At 48.4% G+C, this 27,478-nt stretch overlaps 2 protein-coding genes across 4 annotated transcripts in view; both read right to left on the reverse strand.

Moving 5' to 3' along the window:
* Window positions 1-871: 871 nt before the first annotated feature.
* RPL7L1 (ribosomal protein L7 like 1) lies at window positions 872-8,137 on the reverse strand. 2 transcript variants are annotated; one of them, XM_070418574.1, is made up of 7 exons: window positions 7,842-8,125; window positions 6,685-6,793; window positions 5,881-6,044; window positions 4,557-4,694; window positions 3,263-3,372; window positions 2,859-3,073; window positions 2,329-2,415 (listed from the first exon to the last, which is right to left on the reverse strand). In XM_070418574.1, exons 1-6 carry the CDS (start codon window positions 7,880-7,882, stop codon window positions 2,865-2,867), a joined length of 771 nt encoding a protein of 256 aa, XP_070274675.1. In that variant the 5' UTR covers window positions 7,883-8,125; the 3' UTR covers window positions 2,329-2,415; window positions 2,859-2,864. The 2 variants fall into 2 exon arrangements, with proteins under 2 accessions (XP_070274673.1, XP_070274675.1); XM_070418572.1 differs by lacking the exon at window positions 2,859-3,073 and having other exon boundaries at window positions 872-2,415; window positions 7,842-8,137.
* Window positions 8,138-14,655: 6,518 nt separating this feature from the next.
* Window positions 14,656-27,478, reverse strand: part of BICRAL (BICRA like chromatin remodeling complex associated protein) — a 102,470-nt gene continuing 89,647 nt past the window's right edge. For both annotated transcript variants that reach the window (XM_070418575.1, XM_070418576.1), the window contains exons 7-13: window positions 26,687-26,792; window positions 25,803-25,900; window positions 24,744-24,805; window positions 23,737-23,882; window positions 22,192-22,286; window positions 19,465-19,567; window positions 14,656-18,273 (exon numbers count right to left, since the gene is read on the reverse strand). In XM_070418575.1, the coding sequence (XP_070274676.1) occupies window positions 17,516-18,273; window positions 19,465-19,567; window positions 22,192-22,286; window positions 23,737-23,882; window positions 24,744-24,805; window positions 25,803-25,900; window positions 26,687-26,792 (1,368 nt within the window). In that variant the 3' untranslated portion in view covers window positions 14,656-17,515. The remainder of the gene's footprint in view (window positions 18,274-19,464; window positions 19,568-22,191; window positions 22,287-23,736; window positions 23,883-24,743; window positions 24,806-25,802; window positions 25,901-26,686; window positions 26,793-27,478) is intronic.

A 27,478-nucleotide genomic window follows, 5' to 3' on the forward strand; every position in this document is an offset into this window, starting at 1 on the left:
GGGAGGTAGAGGTACTGACCACCAGGGGGCAGCTCCTGCATTGAGCGCCTGCCCCCTGGCGGTCACTGCACATCATAGCGACTGGTCAACCAGCAGTCCTGGTTGCTTAAGCCTTTATATGTACTAGTATAGATACAGAACTCTAAGTTAAAAACTTATTTTCCTTAATCCTTTTAACAACCATGTGAGGCAGACAGGCTAGACTACACAATCAGCCCCATTTTACAGGCAAGAGTGAAAATCTTATTCCCATATTTAGTTTAAGAGATCTGGGATACAAACTCTGGGCTTCCACAATGCACTTTCCCATGACGTTAGACGCATCCCTGTAATCTGATTTCACAATGCTCTCCAGTGTTAGAGTAACATCTACTCCTGGCAGGTTAACTCCTGAGGCAACCACCTAATTAATTACCTCATAACCTGGCACACTCTGAGGCACCGTTACACTAACTCAATCTCACAGCTATGTTTGAGGGCCCATGAGCCAAACTGCAGCAAGGCTGATCTTAAGGGATCAGGCACACTGGCTAAGCATATTTTCAAGTCTTAACCTGGGCCTGGCACACCTTCACCAACTGCTGAGATGGCAGGTTGAGGCAACTGAGTGGCAGAAGACACACTTATGACAACATAGGCAGGACCAGACCCTTGTCAAGGCTAACGTCCCAGGAGCACTAGTGTCCTCATGCTGGTCTATTACAGCATTACCAGGACAGAGAGCAATACTCCTGGAGGGGCCTGCAGCCTAGAATATGCAAGGAAATGTGGAGAGCCAGCATGGCCATGGCATATTCATGCCAGCTCAGCCTGGTTCACTGGCCCTGAGTGGGGGCGATGAAAGGCTTAGAAAAGACAAGAGAATGAAAGCTGGGTCTCGGTGGGACGCTGCTCCTCTGATGGACAGCGCCAGTGCCCACAAGCTGTGTCTTTATTTTATAGCAGATGCCAGAGGCAAAGGGCATGATCAAGATGTTTACAGCATTCTCGTGGGTTTCAACCCTACTCAACTACATGCACCTGAACTTTATCACTCAGGCACGTGGGGCCACGTGTTCAGACCATAGGTTCAAGCTTACAACTATATGTTAGCTATAATTGTGCTGAGAAGGCTCTGCCCTCCAAGCTGGGACTTGCACGTGGCAATGAGAGGACTGTGCCCTCTCCTCAGTCCCGTGGTTGGCAAACTGTGGCTCACGAGCCACATGCGGCTTTTTGGCCCCTCGAGTGTGGCTCTTCCTAAGCCTTAGGAGTACGCTAATTAAGTTAATAACAATGTACCTACCTATAAAGTTTAAAAAATTTGGCTCTCAAAAGAAATTTCAATCGTTGTACTGTTGATATTTGGCTCTGTTGACTAATGAGTTTGCCGACCACTGCCTCAGTCCAAGGCTTGAACCTGTCCAAAACACTGCAGCCGTGCCCCACAAGGAAAGGGTGTAACTAAGCTTGCCCAGGGCCTAAAAGACCAAATAGTGCCAATTTCACCCATGCCAAACCAAGAAAATGGTTCATTTTTTCCTAATTTTGGGTTCTTAAAGCAGAGGACGGATCATCAGGGAAACCAGAAAATTGATCGTAAAGCCCAGCAGAAATAAATGGGGGACAATACCTCAAGTTAAAGTCGGTATAGGGGCTCAGTCTCTACTACTGTGTTCCTAACAGGAAACACCCATTAGCTTGAAGGGAAAAGGCGATCTTGTAAGCTTTGGTTTTCCACAGGACAGGGAACCAGATTAGCAAGGCCAGGCCTGGGTAACCACTCCTGATACTGCAGGACTTTCTTGTGTAAGGTGCATGGGTCCCTGAGAAGAGTCTATGAACACCCTAAGCCCTTGAGCAAAAATTGGAGTGGATGCATGTTTTTCTGGGGAAATGGTCCTTCCCTTCTCACAAATCCAAGAATAGGTTAAAATCCTGAGCTAGGAAAAGGAAGCCACCAGGTAAATTTAGAGCCAGTCAAGCCTGAGAGCTTTCAAAGCTGTCACCGAAAAGCTGGAACACACAACAGAGACAATTGAGCCCCATTTTCGTGCTCTTCTAAATGTATTTCAAGTTCTTTCCAAAACGAGGCATTGGAAACCCCAAGTTCAGGTATGCCTCTGGGCTGGGCCCACTGCCGTCTTGAGTTCACGCTTGGGCCCAGAAGATGTGACGAGGGACATCTCCTATCTGTGAGGCAGGACCCTCTCCTCCATGGCATGAGTCCTTGGCTGATTTCAGAGGTGGCAGCAGTGGCCAACGTGGGAAACACACTGGACTTTTCCTTTGGAAGTGGGACATCACCACCATCTTTTCCCTGACCCTTCCCCTGCAGTTTCTGAAGATATAGCAGAAAATAATCTTCTTTGAAGATACTGGATAATTCCAAAAAACAGAAACACATGCTTCCAATGCAGTGTGCTTTCAGATATTCTGGGAGGAAAGGAAAACACAATTTTGTTAATACAAATGAACTGTGACCTGGCTCGTAAGAGTACTGTAGTAACCACAATAAAGAGCACTTTCAGAGTTAAAATTCCTTCAACAAAATGGATTGTTTAGATCTTCAAATCCTTTCTATTTAGTTTTTAGTATTACTCTCTCCCCACTTTCCGCTAAATAACCACACTAATACAGAGATTTCTTTCACTGCTCAACATTTCCTAGCCTGTAACTCTTGGAATACACAGTCCCATGTCCTAACCAGGCATTCACCCTTCCAAGCACGTCTCCATCCACTAGACTTGTAAATACCAGCCTCCTCTCGCCCCCAATGCCAAAGTTCCTCTCATATACTGGCAAATGCAAAAAGAACTTTTAAGTGACAAAGCTTAGCCCAGAAAGTCAGCAAAGGGCAGTTTGCAGCCCCGCCTCACCTGGGCTTAGTTCAGCTGCCGGATGAGCTGGTTGATGCGTTCACCTCGATAACCGGGGGAGCCCACCTCCTTGAGGAAGCCCACTCTATTCTTGGGAGCGTGACGGGCCACCGAGAGATGGAAAGGGCACAGGAACCCTGAGATCGCCTGGAAATTCTTTCCCGGGAAGGCAATTTCATGAATGAGGTCTTCCAAGCAAATGACACCAAACTTCCCTAAGAAACACAAGGGCAGCTTCCTTTATTCGACATTTCCCCAGCGTGTGCTCAGAGGCTCTCATACCCCAGAACTGGGCACTCTGGAGGGTTCCTGGGATCTCAAGAAGAATATAACCTGTACCCCACACAGGACCACCAAAGAGCCTTGCTTTTTGCCAAAACTTATCCCTAAGATGCAGTACTCACCCAGATGCTCCTCAATCACTGTGTTGTCTGTCAAAGGGATGACTTTATTCTTGACCTTGGCTTGTCCACGTTTCAAGATGAGCTCCCGGACAGACTTCAGATTGGGAAATCTAAGGGAGGCAGAATAAAGAACAGCCTTAGCTGCCCCCTGGCACACTGCCATACACTGCCACTCAGTCCTGCAGCCTGCCTGAGGAGAGGTGCTCCCCACTACCCCTTCCCCTCACCACGAAGCGTCCTGCAATCACACTGCAGCTGGGATGCGAGGGCACACCCAGTGAAGAGGGTAAAAAACCAGAGCGGCCTGACTATCCAATTTGAAATTATAATTTATGGACAAAAATGTTACCAGGCAAAAGTTTATTTCCCAGACACAAATAAAGTAAGTCCTGGCTTATAGTCTAGGACAGTGATGGTGAACCTATGACATGCGTGTCAGAGGTGACACGCGAACTCATTTTTTGGGTTGATTTTTCTTTGTTAAATGGCATTTAAATATATACAATAAATATCAAAAATATAAGTCTTTGTTTTACTATGGTTGCGAATATCAAAAAATTTCTGTATGTGACACGGCACCAGAGTTAAGTTAGGGTTTTTCAAAATGATGACACGACGAGCTCAAAAGGTTCGCCATCACTGGTCTAGGACTTTGGCCTTAGGTGTCCCTCTACTCAAGATGGTGCAAGAGTTTGCAACTAAATTCAAGCCTTTGCTGGGTTTAATGTTTGAAGGAACATTACTCTTACACAAGCACTGCTCCTAGTTCTGCTTTAAGACTCCAATAATTAGTTTCTGTTCTACCCACTGCACTCAGCTGTGGCCTAGAGCAGTGGTTCTCAACCTTCTGGCCCTTTAAATACAGTTCCTCATGTTGTGACCCAACCATAAAATTATTTTTGTTGCTACATCATAACTGTAATGTTGCTACTGTTATGAATCGTAATGTAAATATCTGATATGCAGGATGGTCTTAGGCGACCCCCGTGAAAGGGTCGTTTGACCGCCAAAGGGGTCGCGACCCACAGGTTGAGAACCGCTGGCCTAGAGGAACAAGCCCTGCATGGTACTGTCCACGGCACATTACCAGCAGCACGGTATCCCCTGCTCTACCTGCCCCATATCCCAAGGTTCTTGCGGCTGGCCACTGATTTCTGGTGACCGTGGTCACAACAAAATGTTCTTTCAACACAGCAACGGGAGCCTTGGGGAATAGTACCCTGTGCATTCTAATGTTCTCAACACGCTCAAATACAACCTAATGTGAAGCCACACAAACAAAAGCCTTACTCACCCCCAGGTCACATACGGTTCCACTATACGCAGCGTTTTTATGGTCTGGGGGGTCACTCTGACAAAGACACCACTGAAAATCTTCTTCAGGCGAAGCCTTGCAATGGTTTTCTGTACCAGCGCGCTCACACCCCTGATCCTGAAATGAGCAGAGAAAGTCAGGCTCTATTTCATTTACGTCAGCCCAACCAGCACCTGTGAGATGTACGCCACTCCTGGCCACACCGAGAGCAAGACACAGACTGTGCCTTACAGAGTTCAGTAGAGGAGGCAGCCGCAGAGTGGATCATTTCCACACAATGTGCAGCCATGCCTGAGGTGCTATGGGAACCGAGGTGGTCCCAGAATTTGTGGTGTGTGTGTGGGGGTGTAGGCCTATGTATATCAAGCTAAGGAAGCTGGACTTGCTTCTATGGACAGTAAAAGTGATGGAAAATATTAAGTAAAGAAGACAAGATCAGATTTCTTTTTGGGTACAGAGAACAGATCTGAGAATGTGACACCAGAAGCAGGAAAAGTTAGAAGACTAAAGTGATAGCCCAGGAAATAGACTATTGACAGTGTAGGAGGTCTGGTAAGCAAGGCTCATAAATATTTAAAATACACAGGTTTCTGTTTGGGTGATTGGGCAGGGGAAACAGAAAGAGGCAGAGTTGTATGTGCAAGTAGGAACGAGTAAGGAAAATGCCTGGCCAGTGTGGCTCAGTGGTTGAACATCGACCTATGAACCAGGTCACATGCCCAGGTTGCAGGCTTGATCCTCAGTGTGGAGCAGTGCAGGGAGCCAGCCAATGATTCTCTCTCATCATTAATGTTTCTCTCTCTCTCTCTCTCTCCCTCTCTGAAATCAATTAAAAAACGCAAAAAACAAAAAACCCCAACAATTTTCATGTCTCTCCCTAGCGCTGATTATGCTCCATCCACTTGACCTTGGTTGTTCCTAGAGAGATGCCCTGATTCCCTCACTTCAGGACTTTCTGCAGCTCCCGTGGAAAGCCTTTCCCTGACACTGGTGAACTCCTTACATGTCTGCAGGCCTCAGCTTCAAGCTCCTGCTTTAGAAGAGTGTCTTCAACCTGTATACAACTGTCCCCCGCACCAATCCAGAACTTAACCCTCACAGCACACAGCGTATTTTCATGTCTATTTGCCTAAGATCAGTTCCTTAACCTCAAAGACAAAACCTATGCTGTGCTCAACCCTGAATTCCCGGCACAACTCACCTAGTGGCTTCAGGCCCATTTTTACCTCATCTCCCTGGAAAGGCGTCTAGAGCCGAATCACTAGTTTGCCCCCAGCCTCGCGCAGCTGAGCGAGTGGCCTACCTTTGGATGCGCACAACGAAGGCCAAGGAATGTTCATCTGGCACCTCCAAACCGTGCGGCTTCACTTCCAGCCGTCTGAGGCGCACCTTGTCCCGTCGCTGCCGCCAGGCATCGTGCAGGAACCATTCCAGTCGCTTAAACCTGATATCTTTTCCTTTCCTCTGCTGCGGAGAGGCAGACCAGCATCACCACTTGGTGTCTCTAGTCACCTTTACTTCCAGGACAGTAAGGCAATAATCACTATCAATAGAGCTTATCTCCCCTTACGTCTGCAAAGGGAGCAAACCGACTCCTTCATTCTCATGTAAAGAAAAAATGAGACACCAAGAGAAGATGGAGATGAGCAAACCTGGGAACCGCTGAGAAAAGTCCTTGGTAAGTTCACTCACGTGCTGTTAACCAATGTTTACCTACAGGCGTTTTTGGGAACCTAACAGTTAAGCACCCTAAAGTACAAAACACGCACGCGCTTTGTTCCCTGCCTCCAAAATATATATATTTACCCCAAAACACTGAGCAAATAGCACATTTAAAAAAAGATGCTAAGATTGTTTTCCCCAGTGACACGTCTGGTCTCTCAAATCACTTGGTATGAACCCAGATGGTACAAGCTTCCCTCCCACGTGTTCCCGAACAAACTACTCCAGTATTTTGCCCACAGTTAGCGTTCGATAAAGATTTTCTAAATGAAGGCACGAACCATCGAACTGATGGGGGTGGGGCACCAAATCCAATTCAACCAGAGCCGGATGAAAATCAACATGTGTACATTCTAACTCCATCCTCCTGGGTCCCCACAATTACCTCCTTCTTTTCCAAAAGTGCCCGCTTTGCCTGGGTAGCTTTGAGGGCCTGGTACGCCTTCCTCTTTTTCAGGAGGTTTTCTGGAACCAAAGGGATCTTTTTTCTTTGCCTGATACAGAAAATTGAGGTCAGCGACAATGTCTGGGAAACGCATCTTCAATGGACTTCCAAACCATTTCCTAGGCTTCCGCAAACATTACCGTCTTCAAAGTCCTAAGAACCGAGACTCCCCGGAAACCTGTGGCTCTGACTCGGGTCCTCCAAGTGGACCGCCCCCTCCCCCCCCTGGATGCCTTAGAGCAGTGGTTCTCAACCTTCCTAACGCCGCGACCCTTTAATACAGTTCCTCATGTGGTGGTGACCCAACCATAACGCTATTTTCGTTGCTACTTCATAACTGTAATGTTGCTACTGTTATGAATCGTCATGTAAATATCTGATATGCAGGAGGTATTTTCATTGTTACAAATTGAACACGATTAAAGCACAGTGATTAATCACAAAAACAATATGTAATTATATATGTGTTTTCCGATGGTCTTAGGCGACCCCTGTGAAAGGGTCGTTCGACCCGCCCCCCCAAGGGGTCGTGACCCACAGGTTGAGAACCGCTGCTTAGCGAGTCATGAACTTCCGCCCTGGCCCGAGCACCAAACCTATTCGTCAGGGCACACGCCCGGAATGAGGTGCCTACCCGAACAACCGATGGATGTTTCTCTCTTTCTCTAAAATCAATGAAAACATACAAAAAATCACGAACCCTTTAGCCACTGTTCCTCCTCATGTCCAAGTAGCTTTTACTGACACGGCCTTTCACAGACACTAGCAGCGAGGACATCCTTGTAAAACCCTGGGGCTGGGGCGGGCGCAGACCCATTCGCAGCGGGAATCCTAAATCAGGCTCGGTGAACCCAACTCCAGCCCCGCGGCCTGGAAGTCAATCCTCGCCCCTCCATGTCACCGGAACTTGACGGCCCCCGCTGCCCGCCGGCTCGCCCGAGCCCTACGGTCCCCGCTCTACACCCCCATCCTCTGTAATCTGGAGCCTTTTCCATTCCCTTCCTTCAGGCCACAAGTATCCCTATTTCCCGCCAACCCGTGGATGGCACCGGATGCCCTGGGACCCACGCCAGAGACTCAGAGTCCCAAATACTCACTCTTCCTCCGCCATCTTGCCAAAGCTGCAGCCCCAGCGCATGCGCAGTCCCACCGCGTGGGGAAGCGAGGCGCCGCTCTATGTGTACTTGACCATAGAGACGTCTCTTAGCCTTGCCTCCCGGATCGCAGGCGTCCAGTTAGCAGCAGCCACCGCGGAGGTCACGCCAGCCCCGGTTCCTGCCAGAGGTTGCACAAAGCTTTCTTTACACTGCTCCCAAGGGCTTTGGAGCCCTGTAACATTCAAAACCCTTTTCACTCAAGCTATAGTCTCATATGCCGGGGGCTGGGCTATAAACAAAGAAACGCTTCCCACCGTGCACGACGACTTCCGGTGGGGGGCGGGCGCCGCTCCGCCGGCTTCCGCTGGGCTGCGCGGAAGGGAAGACCTGCCGCTTCCGGGCCGTCTTTTCGCTCCCCACGGAGAGCGCGCGGCGGCGGCTTCGGCTCTCCGGGGGGCGGAGGTCTTGTGGACGACGTCGGGCGGGAAAGTGCAGCCTTGATTCCGTCGGCCCGGCTCCAGCAGCGGGCCCTTGATCTACGTCGTAGTCTCCTTCACCCACAGAACGAGGATAATAACCCCCCTTCCACCGCCAACAGCCTCAGGAGGGTGTGTGAGCTGCTCCGGGGGGAGCGCCGGGCACGGACACCGACCGCCCGCAGCAGCGCTGGTGTTCCCGCTGCCGGACCGAGAGCCGGGAGTGCCTGCCTCCTCGTCGTCCCAGAACATCCCCTCTTGCCCCTGGGGTGCGCTGCCTTCTCTCTGGTCCTAGTAAAACCATGGGCCGGAACTCAGTCCTGCCTCTTCAGACCTCGCGTCTCAGGCACTGGTGTGCACAGAAGCCACCCGAGGGTCCTGCGAAAATGCAGATACTTACTCGGGAGGGGCGGGGCGTCAGGTCGAAGGCGGTGTTTTAACACGCTTCGAAGGGATGCTTCGGGTCTAGGAATACAGTTTAACCAGCAAGGCTCTAAGCAGTCTCCGCCCTTTCTCCGAATTCCTGCACACATTTCTTCCCCGTGACCCTGGCAGGGACGGGACCATGCCTGATCCTAGACGTCTAGCACAGGTTCCTCTTTCTTTTTTTCCATTTCAGCACGGGCTGCTTCATCTTGGCACTGGTGGCATTTGGGGCCCCGGATAATTATTTGTTATGGGGGAGGGGGCTGTCTTGTGCGCTGTAAGGGTGTTGAGCAGCAGCCCAAACTTGCACCCACAATAAGCCAGTAGCATCCCCACGCCAGTTGTGGCACAAAAAAAAGTCTGCGGGCTTTGCCAAGTATCCAGCACAGTAAGGATAGAGCGATGTGGTTACTTGGCCGTCAGCACTCCCAGGGACCCCCACAGACTTCATCCTGCACCATTTGGCCTGTTGCTTCCCTACTTAGACCGGGTGCTCAGAAGGCAGGGAGCTTGTCGCCTAGTCTCTGATGTACAGCACCTGTCACAACAGTGGACGCCTGCAGGGGCTGGCTGGCCGCGTGCCAGGCATCGTATTGGTATCAGCTGTGTAACCAGTCCAGCCAGAAAGCAGGTGCCCCGCACAGAGCTCGCTCCCTGGTGAGTAGATACCGAAGGACGTCAGGGCCACAGACGTGGTGGGAGGCTCCTCCTCACCCGTGGCCTCCCCATGTGTCTTCCTTTGTGAGGAGCCAAACACAGAAGCATCACCAAAGTGGGGCACATCCATTAGACACCGAACAAAGAACCAAATGAGTCAATATTTTGTAACTTCCCCGAGAGATAAAAGGCAGGTTCTGTGGAGCGGACATATGCGAGAGAGGAGGACTTTCAGGGGTATCAGCAACACTGGCTGAAAAGACTTTGGAGGCCAGGATTCAGGGAAGGCGATCCAGTGCCCGCGGGTGGTGCTGAGAGCGTCCTTAGTCTCAGTGCCAAAGCCACCCTCCCACCAGGCTGATCAGAGAAAAGGGGATGGAGGCTCCAACCAAAAATCCCTCACTAACTGAACATGTTTACTGAGCTCTGAGCACGGGCTCTCACACCGGGTGAGATGATCGTGGGTTTTTTTCTAAGGGAGGTTTCTGAGTGAGAGCCTGGCATGGCCATTCACAGCCTCAAGAATCTTATTCTCTGTAGCTTGTCTCAGAGGCTTCTGCTCTCTTTTTTCTTGACCACTTCAGTTGTCCATTGTTAGGGAGTGATTGCGTAGATTATGGAAGGCCCTGGCCAGGTAGCTCGTTTGGTGAGAAGGTCATCCTGATACAGCCATGTTGCCGGTTCAAAACCCAGTCAAGGCACATACAAGAATCAACCAATGAATCATAAATAAATGGAACAACAAATCAGTGTTTCTCTCTCTACCTTCCTCTCTCTAATATAAAAAAATTTAAAAATGTATGGAAGACTCTGCAATTATATGTAGTGATGTAGGTCCTCAATCCCCCAAACTTGAGGGGTAGGTGTTTTCACTTTTTGGCCTGCTGACATCCAATCCTCTTTCCCAAAGGTATCCCCTTTCTCCAGTGAACGGTCCCTCATCGTGTACATCTGTGGGCGTGGAGTACCACAAGCTTGCCCACCACGCATAACTTGAAAGCGTTCTGGGAGACTTGTTCCAGGCCTCTCATCTGCCCAGTGGGAGGGGCCTGGGACCGTAAACTTACCTTCCTTGGTTTTGAATCTTGAGCAGTGGTGACGGAAGAAATGTAGGTTTGCGGCAAGCCTTTTAAGGATTTCCACCTACTGAGTGAAACCTCCTGGAATTTCCTTGTTCCTGTGCTGCTCAAGCCTGGTGTTTTTTTCAAACTTCCCTTCAATCCTTACCCTTCCGATAAAACTCCTTATGCTAGTTAACCAGATCGGTTTCTGTTGCTTGCCATCACAGAATCCTGACTATAAAATTCTAAGACATTTGGAAAATGTCTGTATTGGATTGTATTTGAAAAAGCAAGATACAGAATAGGATGTAAGAGCATGGTCCTAGTTGTTTTTGTTTTTTGGCTACAGATGTATTTGTATGCAACAATTTTGGAAGGATACACAAAAAAGTGTAGGTGGGTATTATTTTTGGGAAATGGGAGCGGGGCCTGGAATGGGAGCAAGGCTTACATTGTGTGGTATGCCCTTTGTTTATCACATATTTATTGGTTTAATGAAAGCTCTCTAGGTCATTAGCCTCCTGTGATTTGTCTGTTTTAGAAACTCCTCAACTGTATGTTTTTTAAGACTGCTTTCAGGACCAACATTTTGTGGTTCCCTGAATTAGCCCCAGGGTCCCTTTGCTAACAAATCCCACAATAAGTTATGTCAGTGTTCTCTGCACTTTGGGGTTATTTGTAATCCTCCTCTTTTCACTTAGATAATGAAGCAGTGCCTTCTCCGAAAGGCAAAACCACCACACCCCCCACACCGGAAAGAGGGTCCACCTGCAGTTTCCTATCTGCCCCACACCTCCTTCCTGGATTACGACCCTCCTAGCAGCCCATGTCCTTCGTTTCAGGCTTTCCTTGTTGCTTCCTCAGAGGGACGTGGGTTACCAGGAAGCATGTGGGAAAGAGATTACAGCAGGTCCTGGAATAACGTCGCTACATGACAACGTTGATGAGATGCCACAGGAACGTAACTTGTTTATATCAATTGGCTTTCAGTAAAATTGGTTTCCTTGTCGCCGTGTCACCGCAGTTCCGAGAACCTATTAACGACCTTAAGTGAGAACTCACTGTAGTGTGAGAGCAGCCAGATGAGCCTGGAGTCGGGGAAGACAACATGGACAGCAGCTTTTGATCTTGAAAAACAAACGTAAGGGAGCAAAAGTGGGAAGGAAAAAGGAGCGAACAGGTGAGGGGCAGCAGCTTTTCGAGGGTTAAGGACAGACACAGAAAGCTGGGGTAGGAAGGAGACAGTGTGCAGAAGGTAAAACCAAACCAAACCAGAAACCCAAACCTCTTCTCAATTATCCCAGGGATAATGGAACATTAGCTTTTTCTACCTTCCACACGTCTTCAATAACATCATTTTACACCAAGGAATGGAGGCAGCTTCATTTCCGGACGAGTCTTCCTAGTTTATGGTGGAGGCAGCTGAGTCCCTGTGAGGTGAAGCACTGGCACCTGCTTGCAGATGCTGCTGCCCACCCCTCGCACGGCTCTCCTTGACCTTCACAGAAATTAGATTTCCCAGGAGGATCGTCCTGCCTTTGCAGCTGCTGTCAAAGGCCGGGCCACAGCACCTGTGCGCAAGGGATACAGAGAGGTTTCTCATAAAGGCCTTTCCCCTGCAGCAATGCAGACGCAGGCTGTTCACATAACGGAACCTACTTTATACGACAAACGCGCCTCCAGCATTTGTGTGCATACTGGGACAGATTTCTCCACATGTTAACACTGTAGTTACAAACGTCCTTTACCTGCATCCCTGCAGAAAGTCTACATATTTGTTCTCAAACATCACTCAGGAAACTGCACTAAGAACCAGGGCAGGGAAATGCAGTTTGTCGCTCTCTACCAAGTGGCAGTCCTGGAGAGTTTCAGCTCGTTTCTTTTCTCTGGAACTCCACCCGGCCGGTTCCCAAACGTGCCTAGTTATTTGCTTGTTTTCTCTCTAGATTTGGACTCATAGAGAACAGAAATCATCCTCAGTTACACACGTCCCCCGTGTCTAGCCCCGTGCCTGTAAACTGCTCCAAGGTTCGGCGGTTACTGCTCTCCACCTTCAGCCGGGTCCCCAGGAGCCCTACCTGTCTCGGGAGTTAGTCCCGAAGACAGCAGAGCTAGCCCTGCCTGAGCGATGCTATTTCAGCGATTCCCCAGATGGTGGGGGTTTGTGTCTTTTCCCTTCCCTCTGTCTCCAAGAATCCACTGGCTACTTCCTCCACATCAGGGAGGACTAGGGTCCCTCCTGAAACAAGGCCTCCCACCTCCACAGCCAGGGCTGAGGGCTTCCCCCTCCTCAGAGAAGATGCCTGGTTCTTTCCTCTGGGCCTGCCCCTGGGCACAGACACTGATCCTAACTAAGCAGTCAGATGGTCCCTCCTTCTAACTCGTCACCCGGGGGGCATCCCCATTGCAAAGGGTCCAAGGGGTACAAGAGCATCAGGATGGACACACATTTGTCCTTAGTAAGGAGAGAAGCTCGGCATCAGGGCAACACTGCAAAAATAATAATTAGGGAATCCATCCACTGGTGTGACGATTCAAGCACTAAGTATCCTAATTTGTTAGTTATATGACAACTTCCTATTTACATGTTGGTTGTTGCTGAATGTTGTGTTCACGGCTGCTACTGCTTTAAGGGCAGGGGAAGCAATGAAGCCATAAATAAGGGTGTGAGTATAAATTCTAGGCCCCAAAGAGAAATTTAAGGAGTCCTATACTGTCATCCCTAGAAATATATTTCACCCTCTGGTAGTTTCCCTAACAATTTGGGTAGAGTCACACTCATGAGGACGGGAACGCAGAAGGGCCTCATGGGACTAACTTTACAGATAAGGTTACATGGGTATTTCTTACCATTTTGGTCAAAGGTGTGACTCCAAAGAGAAACATGTTAATTCTGAAATAAATTTAAAAATGTATTTATTTATTTATACTCTAAAAAAATTGATGAGAGAGAGAGAGAGAGAGAGAGAGATGTGAGAAACATTGGTTGCCTCCCACCTGCATCCTGACCAACCAGAGATAGAACCCACAACTTGGGTATGCCCTCTGACTGGGAATTGAACTCGAAATCTTTCGGTATATGGTATGATGCTCCAACCAACTGAGCCACACTGGCAAGGGCTAAATTTTTATTTATTGGTTTTAGAGAGAGAGATTTGTTGTTCCACCTATGATGCATTCACTGGTTGGTTCTTTAATGTGCCCTGACTGGGGATTGAAAACACAACCTTGGTATATCGGGACAATGCTCTAACCAACTGAGCTACCCAGGTAGTGCTGGAACAAGTCTTATATGAAATAGTTTTCTTTACGGTCAGGACACATGCCTGAGTTTTGGGCTCGGTCCCCAGTGGGGAGCGTGCAGGTGGCAGCTGATCAATGATTCTCTCTTATCATTGATGTTTCTATCTCTCTTTCTCCCTTCCTCAATAAAAATATATTAAATAAAAAAAAGAAAAAAAGAATTTGTTGACTTTTAGAGAGGAAGGGAGAAAAGAGAAACATCAATATGAGAGTGTAACATCGATTGGCTGCCTCCTGCATGTCCCCTACTGGGGACTGAGCCCACAACCTGGGCAGGTGCCCTGACCAGGAATCAAACCAGCAACCTCTCGGTGCACGGGATGATGCCCAGCCGAGCCACACCGGCCAGGGCTCTGCTTTTGTTCTTTATCCCCTTACTTTCTTGTCCTTGAAGAAACAAAATAAATATAAGAATATATGGAAGGAAACTTCCTACAGATTGAGGCTCACTTATCTAACTTTTCAAATGACCCTGTTTTTCCTTCACTAGTTAAGGAAGGATCCATGTGACAGGAGCAGGGATGGAGGCCAGAGAAGTACATGACTAAACTTTCCCCACGACCAACTTGGTTTAATTTGTAACCGTTTGGAAAGGCCGATCAATTAAAACCCTACCTTCTCACTGCCTAGGCTACTTTTCGGCAATGGTAAGTTTATTTCAACAGAACTCCCACTGAACACTTACTTACCCTTCTTCTGGGAAAAGCAGCCATTCCTACTTGCAAATCAAGACAATCACAGTTGCACATTTTCCCAAATCTTTGGCTGTATTGCAATGGTTGTTTCATTTTGTAATCTCCAACTAAACATTTCCTAACCATGGATTAACAATATAGTTACTGACTGGTTTCTTTTAACAGTATTTATCCAACATAACAAAATAAACTGCAATTTGTTATACTTTTTTACAAAACATTTTATAAATATTTTTACAAAATGTATACAAAGCAATTTCAAGTGAGACATACTATACAAATGAAGGTATTTAAGCAAATAAAGCCCACACCACACTGACAGTGAGTGACGCGTCCTCTTTAAGTCAAGTCAGTCTGTAAGGCCTCCCTAATCTAACAAAGTCTACTAAATTCTTCAGAGCTAAAATAGTTCTTTTTTTCGTAATTGCCAGTTTAAAATTTGCTTTATCTTTAGGCAGTACTTAAGGACACAGAAAATCAAATGCTTAATAACAAATTCACACTTTTCCACAACAACAGAAAAAAAAAGAGAGAAAGAAATGATTTTTGTTACTGAGTACAAGTAGTTCTAAAACTTAGACTATGAACCTGAACAACTGAAGGTTGGCCATCTGAGGCTGAGCTCTCTTACCCTTCACCAGAGGGCTCGGCATGCGGGTTATGACCTATGTGCGCATAACCTAATCACAGGAGTAAAACACATCTCGTAATCTTCATTTGTCATTATCTAGAATCTTTCCTCCATAAAAAGTAAACTTACATACAAGGACACAGAAATTTACAAGTTTCATTTTGGTAAATGAGGCTCTCCATTTGCTAGACAAGTGTTAGGGCTTAAAAACCCTTGAAGGTGGTATATAGAAAAGCTAGGGTTTGGGTAGCAGGGCAGGATGGGGAAGAGGTGCAACAAATGTACACAGAGCTTATCTTGTCTCTTTAAGAATTCCACTGATTCGCAGTAATTAATGTAACTCATTAGCAGCCTTCGCAAAGGCTTCCCGGTATAAAGTTCCACAATGAGGAGAATTTGATCAGGAGGAACCATCTTTAAGTCTTGCTAGGAATTAGGGGAGCATGAGCCGTAAAGGAAGAAGAGCCTGTGAAACCTTGGGGTTCAGGGCCGGGTGCCACCCCAGGGCTGCCCAAACAGAAAGTTCCAACTGGCAACAGCAACTTGTCTTCCTAATATGTTACAAGAAAGGAAAAAGGGGGGATAAGCAGCGTGGACATTGGCACAAGTAAGGAAAACATGGTAACCCTCAGATGGCCCACACTTTCCGGTTTCTATTGGCGGGGGTGGGCGTGGGGAGGAGGTGCTCTGCTTTTATGAAGACTGGCTGTCCTGCAGGGTTTCTCTGTCTGGTGGGACAAAGGGGCAGGGAGTTATCAGTCTTCTGTTGCTGCGTTTTCTAGCAATCAGAAGCCTTCCTTCCCATCACAGGCCAATCTGGAAAAGACATGTCCAACATGATGACAATGGGAGTCACCCGCATTCTGCGGACAGCCAGAAGCAGGCCCTGGCAACGGGTCAGGGTGGACACCAGCGGGCACACCTCTGAAGCCATAGAGACAAACAGAATAACTGAGGGAGTGCATACACGGAGGGGAGCGTGTGTACACACGGTCAGCATGACGACCCGGGGACCTGAGCACGCAGGCACATTCACGCCCGTGTGACAGTGCACAGCAAATACCAGGATGTAGCTTTCCCAAGGACGGAACCTAACTGATGTTACCATGACACCAGAGTGACAGTAACCACAGAAATGGGGTGACCTGGGCAGGCACAAAAGAAAGGAAATGGGGAAAGCTCCCTGAAAAGAAATATAAATAAATAAAGCAATGTCATGTCCACTACTATGAACACAGGCCGAACACAAGCCATGACAGGGCACGTCCTTTGGCTCTTGCGTGGGACTCCCGCGTCCCAGATCTCCTCGTTCCGTGGTGGGCTGGCTGGCTACCTTTGGTTTGTCTGTGTTTTGGTAATGACTGCTGCCAGGGGTGACTACTGTTCTCAGACAACAAGCAGCATAAACAAGGCCAAAGTCCCCTTAAGGTTTAAACAGAAAAATTACAACATAGTTTTCAAATGAAAGTGCTTTTGACGCTTGGCTGTTTGTTGTGGGAGAGGGTGCAAAGAGAGGTTAAAGGAAACAAAACCCAGCAACAAACAAAAAGGTACATCCTATGTTGACTCTATCCAATCATAAAATGCAGAACGCTTGTTTTTCTCACAGTTAACATATATATGCTTTTACATATATACAGATTTATTCCTCAGGCTGCACCCCGGCCCCACCCGGCGCACTGTGCCACCTCACGGGTTCCGTTCCCTTTGCTCAGCCTGGCGGAGGCTCCGAGTCACGCTGCGGCGCTAGGAACGGAGCAGGCCTGGGCCAGCCCCCTCGGACGTGCTGGGAAGGCCCGAGGCTGAGCTCAGGAGCCTCGGGAAAGCACGGAACATGAGCAGGGGCGCCCTGCACACGCCCGCACCCTCGCCACCGGCTGCCGCCCCTGGGCCACCCCAGGGCCGAGGGGTCCCCCGCAGCGGCCAGCAGCTACTGCTGAGGCAGCGAGGGGAGAGCCATGTGGTCTCCCTCCAGCAACAGCAACAAAACCAAAAAGCCAAAATTTGGATACAGTGGGGTATGCTTTAAAAAGTAGCTTCTATCAGTCCTGTTTGATTTTCTTTAATAAGTCTGTTCTTTTCAAATGACTTATGATTGTCAGGATTTTTTTTTTTTTTTACCCAGGGCCAAGGGTCCTATGATCGCATTGAGTTACACAGTATTTTTAAGAAAATAAAACAAGTAAACAAAAAACTGACTAAAAGCGCGTTCAGAACACTTGCAATGTGTAGGCCTATCAGACTGCTTTCTAACAAGGACTGGTTCCCTGGCGGATCTCCCGGACCCACGGCGAGTATTGCTCTTGAGGAAGAACAGGGTGAGAGCAGGAGGGACGGTGATGGGCCGAGCCGGCTGGAGCCAGGAGCCGTCCGTTCGCTTTTGCAGGAGAGACTGGAACTGGCGGGCGGGCGGGGGGAGCTGCGATTAACACTCTAGGATGCTATTTACAGCGGCTTCTAAAATGGAGTCCGTCTCCACGGCGCCTTCGCTGTGGTCCGGGGCGAACTTCTCCAGGCAGCTGTCCTGCAGGGCGGCGGGGGAGAAGCCGGGGAAGTCCAGCTCCACGGCGCCCCGGGCGGGGTCGCTGGGTGCCTGCCGCCCCGCCTTCTTGAGCTCCAGGATGTTCTTGAACGTGGTCTCCAGGCTCCGCGTGAGCTGGAGGTCCGCCTGCGGCTCGCCCGACCCCCTCATGATGTCTGTGTGTGAAACGTCGCTCTGGGGCGAATTCCTGCGAGTTTTGTCCTGGAAGGAATTGCTACACGTCATCTCCAAGCGAGAGTCGCCGAGGATGCTCGAGAGCTTGCTCTCGGGACCGGGACCGTGATCGGGTCTGGCCGCGGTTCTCCGGGGCCCCTCGGAGCCGGGGGCGCCCTCGCTGCCCGGGGCGGGGTCCCTGCGGCCGGCCTTGCCCTCCGCCGCCCGCGACTGCCCGGCGCGGTCCCCCGGCAGCGCCCGGCCCAGGCACTCCGTCTTCTTAGAAATGTTTCCTTCCGCGGAGACCACGATGTGATTAGGCACTGGGTGGAGCGGGTCGGGGTTCGCGGGCTCCGCCCCGCCGGCTTTGGCTCGGTCCCTGCTGGCGGCCTTGGTCGGAGGGAGCGAGCTGGTGGTCCGGCCACACGGCGGCTCGCAGGCAGCGGCGTCGGGTTTGAAGGAGCAACAGAAGTCAGCCTGAAAGCCCTCTGGAAACGGAGCAGGAAGAACATGAATGAACGGAGGAGCGAGAGCCAAACCCCAGACCCGGGCGGGGGTCAGCCCCGCCCGCCCCACGGAGGAGGCCTGTGTCCCAGGAGATGCCCAAGCCCAACACCCGGGGCCACCGGGCTGCTGCCTCCCGCAGGAGCCAGACCTCCTCGCAAAGGCAGCTGCTTGGTGGCAGAGGGAAACCGACGGCAGCGCTCCGCTCCGCCTCGCTCTCCTGCTAGTCTGTTGCAAGGACTGCTCTGAAACAGTCTGAAACAAAGGAGATGCAGTGCCAGCCGGTTTCTTCCCGGGAGCAGCGAGCTCCAGGAGGAGGCTCGGGCAGGGGTGGGAGTGAGGGACTGTGTGTCTTTGGGTGATGGCATGTCAGTCCCTAAGACACACGTGGGGACCTGGAATAACCAGCTGCACTCTGCCAGGTCAACATGCGTCCTGTCCAGGAAAAGAATTATCTTGTTTTCAGTAATCTTTTTTTTCCTTTCTTTCCATGCAGCCTTTTATATTATCCTTCTATTGGTGCTTACCTTCTAGTTAAAACTGGTTAGCACAAGCCATCATTGGTCCAGCACCGGCACTGTATGATTGTACTAGTATTTTCAAATGCTGTGATGAAATTGCCATCTTACTGCCCTAGCTGGTTTAGCTCAGTGGATAGAGCATGGGCCTGCAGACTGAAGGGTCATGGGTTCGATTCCCTGCCCTGGTTGGGGTATTCAGGAGGCAACCAATTGATGTCTCTCTCTCACATCAATGTTTCTCTCTGTCTCTCCCCCTCCATTCTAATCTCTCTAAAAAAATCAATGGAAAAATATCCTCAGGTGAGGATTAACAAAACAAACAAAAAAATTTGCCATCTTACTAATGGAAAAACCAATGTGATGAGGATGAAAAGAAACAGATAGCAATTTGAAGGTAAAATAGGACTGTTGTGCAAAGCACCAAGTTTGCCTGCTCCCTGGAGAACGGTACTCCCCATGCCTGGTAACCTCATAAAATATAGAATCCGTATCTCGAGGATTAAAAATGGCGGCAGAGTAAGTGGATGCTACATGGACATGTTCCCAGGAATGAATTACATCTAAAATACAGAAAAACTTCCTGAATAATCAACGGAAAACTCGAAGGAGAGAACCCTGATACGCCATGACCGCTTTCCACCCCACGTGACTTACCAGGGTCCACAAGTGCCAGCCGCTTGTCCCGGGACAGAGACGCCCTCTCCTCCTGGTTGAACATTCTGTCGATCATCACCATCTCAGCCGAGGGATTAATCCGCTGAAAAGGAGAGAGTCCAGTCATCCCAGCTGCCCTTTAACAAGCGCAAGCATCTCCTTGCATCTTTGGAACGGAAGCAGTCAGAAATGAGAGTTTAATGTCTAAGTTCCAGGTGTCCCATAAAGTCAATTTTTTCCTTGCCACATAGGATGCATTTTTTAAAAAAATTTTTGTTTTTTTGTTCTTATTTTTTAATTGATTTCAGAGAGGAAGGGAGAGGGAGAGATAGACATTTCAATGATGAGATATAATCATTGATCGACTGCCTCCTGCATGCCCCACACTGGGAATCGAGCCACAACCTGGGCAAGAGCGCTGACTGTGAATCGAACCGTGCCTTTCTGGTTCATAGGTCGATGCTCAACCACTGAGCCACACTGGCCAGGCTAGGATGGATTTTTTTAAAATTGCATTTTTACCTAAATGAGGTGAGTACTCCCGGGGCAATGATGGACATATCATCTTATCTTTTTATCTCTGTTTCTCTCTCTGTTTCTCTCTCTCTCTCTCGTTGAATTTATTGGGGAGACACCAATTAATAAAATCATACAGGTTTGAAAATAAAATAAAAAATGTATAAATAAATAAAATAGTATTTTTTGGGGAAAGGTAATCTACACATTGGCACTAAAGGGGACGTGAAAAGTAAACCCTTCTTCTCCGCCTCCCCCTGTGCCCTTCCCACCCCCAGTGTCTCTCCCTGGAGGCACCCCGTGCCTAGCAGTTTAATACACTTCCAGAGACAGATCATGCACATACACACATTTATGTTCTCTCTTTTTTTATATATTTTGCACACAAATGGTAGCAATAATACATACTGTTTTGTACCTTTCTTATTCCCCTTCTGCTAACATGTTGGAAATATTTTCCTTAGAATGACCTTTTAACTTTGCACTCTGCTATGCTCAAATTTGTGATTTTTTTAGGGCTTTCCTTAAAATTAGTTTGTGCCATACAGAATCAAATCTGAAGTTACATTTCTGGATCTTATTTAACATGAAAATTCATGGCAGATACAATTTGACCAAACAAGTGGTCCTTTCCTTAATAATGATAGTCTTTTTGACATCTCACAATTTTGTTTTAGAAATGGTTATCAATATAAGAACAATTATTTCAGCCCTAGCCGGTTTGGCTCAGTGGGTAGAGCGGTGGCCTGTGGACCAAAGGGTCCTGGATTCAATTCCAGTCAAGGGCATGTACCTCAGTTGCAGGCTCCACCCTGACCTGGGCCCTGGTCAGGGTGTGTGCAGGAGGCAACCAATCAATGTGTTTCTCTCTGTCTTTCCCTCTCTCACCCACTCTCTCTAAAAATCAATGGAAAAATAACCTCTGGTGAGGATTAACAACAGCAACAACAAAAAGAACAACTATTTCAGATTTTGGAGGCATACTTTTAAGTAAAAATATATTAGAAATGCGCATACACACACACACACACATACACACACACACAAATAATAAAAGCCTAAGCGACCATTAGGGTGGAACAACCAGAACGACTGGTCGCTATGATGCACACTGACCACCTTGTGGTCAGTGTGTTCCCAAAGGGGGAGCGCCACTCAGCCAGAAGTCAGGCTCACGGCTGGCGAGTGCAGCAGCGGTGGCTGTGGGAGCCTCTCCCATTTCCGCAGCAGTGCTAAGGAGCAGCGAGCCAAACGTTAAGGAGCAGTGAGCAGGCGGGTGGTAAGGAGCGAGGGGTCCTGGACTTCGAGGGGGCGCAGGCCGGGCTAAGGAACCTCTCCCTCCCCCAGTGTACAAATTTTGTGCACTGGGTCTCTGGTACATATATAAGCACAAACATATCTACATATTTACACAATATTGTGTACATGTATAATGTAGTTCAATTAATCCTCCACAGAACATTTCCAAAGTTGATCTCAAACTGAAAACCACTGAAAGAGACCAATTTATAGGTTAACGCCCATATGTTTTTAGAACTGCTAAAATCTAGGTTTGGTCTTTTCATCATTCCCTGAGATACCTTACTCCTTTCTCTAACTGGTGCTTTAAAAGCAATACTAGTTCCTATTTGAGGTGTTGAAAATGTTCTGGAATTAGACAGTGGTGATGGTTGCACAGTCTTGTGAATATGCTAAAAACCATCAGGTTGTACATTTGAAAATTAAGCGTGAATTTTATGACAGGCTAACAATCAAATAAAAACAAGACAAAACTAATTGTAGCACCTGTCATCACCTAGTCTGCTGTGAACCTTCACTGGTGGTGCCCCCAGGCCTCCACGCTCTGGGCTGGGGAGGGGAGCACACAGCATCAGAGAGTGGACCCTGCGTCAGGGGGCTGGGCTGCATCAGGGCTCTGCTAATTGCCCTACAGACTCAATAGCTATGATCCTGGGTGAATTACTTAACCAGAGCCTAGGTTCCTCATTTGGAACAATCACAGGAGCACTGATGGTGAGCAACCAGGTACCGCGCAATAGATATCACCTGCTGCTGGTAGTATAACAGTCAAGTGTAAGGTTTTCTGCAAACTTAAATATCTGTGCCTTTTAAACTGTGCTGGGGAAACGTAATTCCCAAAGTTTTTCTCTCTGAACCAGTAGCTGTGACCTGCAGGGCTTAAGAACCAAATGTGCTTGCAGCGGCGTTTACCATGGCATCCTCCAGGAGCAGGCATCTGTACTTGTTAAGCATAGCTTGGGTCCTTTTTAGGAGCTGAGTGGCAACTGTTTCAAATTCATTGTCGACTGTAAGAAGAGAGAGAAAAATAGTAAGAGAGTGCCAATCACCCATAGGTCTTTCAGTTCTCAGGGCTGAAATGCATTATTCTTCCCCTGTTCAAACAGGTCCTGTCTGTGGCCATTTCCTCTTCTCAGTCAGCTGTTCCGTGATTGAGCGCCGTGCTTCTGCACTGCCTTCCCTCACTGTCCACCGGTCTGTGATTGTGGAAACTGAGTTCAATACTAGCTTCTATTAATTTTAACTAAGAATCCAAAAACAGCCCTCACCGGTTTGGCTCAGTAGAAAGAGAGTTGGCCTGCAGACCAGAGGGTCCTGGGTTCGATTCCGGTCAAGGGCACGTACCTCGGTTGCAGGCTCCTCCCCAGCCTGAGCCCAGGTCAGGGCATGTGCAGGAGGCAACCAATCGATGTGCTTCTCTCACATCGATATTTCTCTCTGTCCTCCCCTCTCTCTGGAAAAATACCCTCAGGTGAGGATTAAAAAAAAAAAAAGGAATCCAAAAACATAGTATTTTTAACATCACCTATAAAAGAAAATAATATCACACAGACCAGCAACAAATATCAAGCCTCCCTCCCTGCCAATCATATAAAAAGTTAACAGCTGGGACAATGAAGTCCTACTGTCTGGACCGGGCAGACAGTGTTATCTAAAGACAAACTAGCTCATGGTCCCTTGCAGGCCATGGTGCCGTGGCTCTGTCCTTATCTGTTGGTCCCTAAGGTCTCACATTTCTGCTTCACTCTTAGAGTCTTCACGCCCCTGCCCAATGTTGGACCTGGGCCTCCCCAGGACGCTCACATGGACTGACCGAGACCACGACGCTCAGCTCAGAGACCCCTGGTGTCACAGTGGCCTGTGGGGTTACGGCCGGTTCACCTTTCCTGTGGGAGCGAGCCTGGCAGCTGAAGAGGGTGCAAGCAGTGGGGGAACTCTGGAGGCAGCCTGGGCATGGTGGTGGGAGGGAGGCAGAGCTAGGTGAGCTGCACCGCTGGGGAGGCAGTGGGTCAGGAGGGAGACCGGGCTGAGTTCCAGGTTGGGACAAGGAACTTATCCTTAGCCTCTTTTTGCCAGTTTCTTGACAAACAGCAATGCCCTGGACTCACTTTGGAACCTGTAAGAATGTTTGGGGCTGAAGGATCCATGCAACTCAGAGAACTGGTAGTGGGAGCTAAGGGTGTGCACTCGCCTAAACAGGAGGACTCCGCCTGAGGCCCTGGGCAGAGCCGTTCCCTCTGCAGCCAGCAGCCCAAACAATGCTGTGCCCTTACTGCCCCCAAGATGTGTCCATAAAAGCCTCTGGCACGTGGGTATCCCCTCCCAGAATACTGAGAAGAATAAGCCACGACCCTAAACACAGACTGGGAAACAGAGTACATAAACTGTGATAAAAACCATAGCCTGGCTACCATCGGGGGCATCCCCAGAGGGCGCTGAGGGGTCATGGCGGGTTACCTTTCCTCAAGTCCTCCTCGGTGGGCATGGAGCCCTGGCACACGTGGTAGGAGAGCAGCCTCTGCACCGCGTCACCGAGAGACCGGAACTGACTTTTATCGGGCGTCACGGCGTGGGCTTGGTCCCTCTGCAGCTGCTGGAGGATGCTGCAAGAGAGAAACTGCACGTCGATGCAGAGTCACAGGAAGAAATGGAACCCTCCCTGAGAAAGAAGGAACGGGACCCTTTGCATGCAAAGAGAGTAAGACATACAGGACTGTCACTGTTCAAAGGATAGTACTTCTGGTTTTCCTACAGGTTCACACTGTACACCAGGGTGGTTCAGAGTTCGGTGTAACCACCCACAGGGAAGGCACACTCTGGCCTGGCCTCGGAAGCTCAGTGCTCCTACCAACCACGCATGCGTGGGGCTCACACAGGCCGGCAACGCCTGAACAATGGCCAACTACGCTTATGCGAACGTTTCTGTTCTGAACATAGGAGTTTATCAAACCATGATCCCCTCAGAGACGCCTGGCCAGCCACAGGGCACGTGGTATACTGAGACGGCAAAGGCTTCTTCTCCTTAAGAACGAAAGAGCATGCCTAGCCAGTTGGCTCAGTGGATAGAGTGGTTGGCCTGTGAACTGAAGGGTCCCGGGTTCGATTCCAGTCAAGGGCACATGCCCGGGTTGCGGGCTCAACCCCCAGTAGGGGGTGTGCAGGAAGCAGCTGATCAATGATTATCTCTCATCATTGATGTTTTTCTCTCTCTCTCTCTCTCTCTCCCTTCCTCTCTGAAATCAATAAAAATATATTTTAAAAAAGATCAAGAGAGCAGACAGTAGCCTCAAACTACATTTGAGATATTTATAGGTCCTAATGGAAACAAATTGTAGGAATGGATTTTCAAAGTATATGTTTACAAATACCGTATGTATTATTATAACCTGACTTCTGTGGCATATGTACTGAAGGTGAGGAACCTAGAGGAATGTTCAAAATGAGTGGTAGCCAAGGTCACTCACAAAGCCCCTTTAGTTAGCTGTTTTGCGGCAGGCCTCTTCTGTCCTCCCGAATGACCATCCACCTACGGACAAAACACACCTTTTATTCCCTTTTCTTGAAAACACAAGCAGGATGCAGTTACACATAAAGGTCACCATGTTTTGAGTTCTTTCAACTCGCTATCGAGAGCGTATTCTAAGGATGTAGAATTTGCTCTGAAAGCCCATAGACGCATGTGGCGGAGTGGCACTGTGTCAGATCATGAAAGCTGTGCTATAGCTTCTTGGGAGGACTCAGCCTGGACCTTAAAGCCCAAATCCCCACCTCCCTCTGCGAGTGCATCCTTGTATTTCTGAGGAAGTATATTTGTGGGTACCAACTCCATGAACATCTGAAAATTCAGTAGACATTACTGAGTTCATCTTCTCAGTGGTAAATAAGGGAGCAAACACTTTGAGCTCCTTCATAGTTAGGAATGTAATCTAGTAGGCGTTTCATAATGTTAAGGAACCTGAGAATGAACCAGATCCTTCCCTGAGGGGGCCAGGCAGACCCAGACTACAACAAGTTTCACTAAACGATCATGGATTGCTAAGTTTGATGGAGAAGAAACTGAGGCCTTCGTAAGCTAAAAACAACTTTTTTCCCTTCCTTTTTAGATCAGTATTGAGTTAAAAGACCATAGGGACTGCTTCATATACTCCTGGTTGTTAACTGCAGAAAAAAAAATCTCAGTATAACTAAGAGGAATAATCCACTTTGATATGATAGTAAATGACATCATTCAATAGTAAACTACATATTTTGAGTGCCTGCTCTGTGTTGGCTGCTGGTATATTATTGATGAAAACGTGATAGCACTGTGAACATGTGAGAAGCAGAACAGACACATTCATCCCATAAACATCAACATAGCAAGGCCTGGACCTGGGGGAAGGTCCTCAGTGAGCACGTTTGTAGTCACACAGGCACCGGGCTGACTGTGGAGACAGTGCCGGCAGCAGGAAGCACGCAGGTGATCACACATTTCCTTTCAATGACACTGAATGTTGAAAGAAGCTTCATAAACTGTGTCCTACCTGCACAGCTGGCTGGCCAGGAGAGGATCCTACGTTTTCCTGCTGAGGTTGTGCGGTTCCTAAAGAGGCGGATATAACTTTGCTTCCAGAATCCTGCCCTATTTGAATGAACACACAAGAAAGACACAATGTTCAACAGAAACAGTAAAGCAGGCCCATCGTACAACCCTGGACACAGTGCGCACAGGTTACGGAACATTCCGAAAGGGCTTCCTTATCACGGATGCTTGCTGTGAGGAAGGGGAGCAGGAAGTACATTTATCGACAAAACCTCTGGAGGCAGAGGCGGGGATTAGTAAAGCCCAGTTAGAATAATAAGTAGAAATAAATACATACGTAAATAAATAAAAGCTGTCAATGCTACAGTTTCAAATTACCTATGGCCTGAGGAATAGGCCCAAGCTAGTAATCTGTCAGCATTACCAAAACGCAAAGCACTCACAACCGAAAGAAAGGGAGGCCAAGTAGGGGACTGACTAGGCGCTCATGCTTTTGTCTTTCTAGTGCTCACTGAGCAATGCAGGTGTTTGAAGCTTTAGGAAAAGCGGGAGACACTGGCACAATATTTTTAGTCTCGGTGGGATTCTAAATCTACATATAGGAAGCAGCACAAGGATAATTACAAAGCCACCTGTGCCATAGAATACTAGAGTGTGTTGTTTCTAAGCAGCACATTATTTCACATAATTTAATTAGAAGCGCTTTTTTCTTGCTTAGTGGTGTATAAAATGATGCTACAGGTGCAACGTGAAAAAGATAGAGAAGAAAGGAATGATCAGAGTAGAGGTGCGAGTGCGTCAGAAAGACTGCATGCAGGAGGAGGGATGCGAGAAGTGTCCTGGGTGTCGGGAGACAGGGACGAGCTTGCGACGAAGGCTCCTGACCTGGCAGTGCGGTGCTCAGGAGGCCAGGAATCTGTGCTTGCCTCAGGCCATCGGGGGTCTTGGAAGCAGAAATGGGGCAAGTCTGATTCAAACATTTCTTCTGAGCCTGTCAAAACATTGCCAAGATGGAAACATTAATTTCATGAGTAAAAGCTTTAATAGATTACTTAATGCCAACCACGTCTGTTAATGCCTACCTGGCACTACCTTCAGCTTAGATTACAAACCCAAACAGAAGTCCTAACACGCTCTCCTTTCACACTGGAGAACGAAGAGTACCTCAAACCTGGAGGCACACTGGCCTTTCAGACCCGACGGCCGGGAGCCGGACGACAGCAGACGGCCCTCTGCTCGGGGCCGCGCCTGGGGAGCTGGCACAAGCTGAGCCAGAACTGCTTCCATCCCGGCGATTTTATATGCCGCCTGCGAGGACCATGACCCCGACGGTCAGTCCTGACGTGGCGTCTGCATTGGCTTCGAACATCTGGTCCGGGCCCCTGTGCCAACCCCAGATGTACTGTCTACACTCGCTTTCTTCTGTGCAGAGGGTCTGAAGTACATTTTACCTGCTTCATGTCAACATCAGGCATGTAACTGGGAAATGAAAACTCAATCAAACATTGGCCTAAGCAGATATTATTAGAAACATTAATCTGATATTTAAACTGTTGTGTGCTTCTTTTCTATACATGAGGAAGATGAACTGGATGATTTTTTAAAAACTTGTTATTATTATTATTTTTTAAAAATATACTTTTATTGATTTTAGAGAGGAAGGGAGATGGAGAGAGA

This window comes from Myotis yumanensis, unplaced genomic scaffold, assembly GCF_028538775.1.
Source record: "Myotis yumanensis isolate MYYU_CA2020_CCGP unplaced genomic scaffold, mMyoYum1.0.hap1 SCAF_6, whole genome shotgun sequence".
Taxonomy (NCBI): Eukaryota; Metazoa; Chordata; class Mammalia; order Chiroptera; family Vespertilionidae; genus Myotis; species Myotis yumanensis.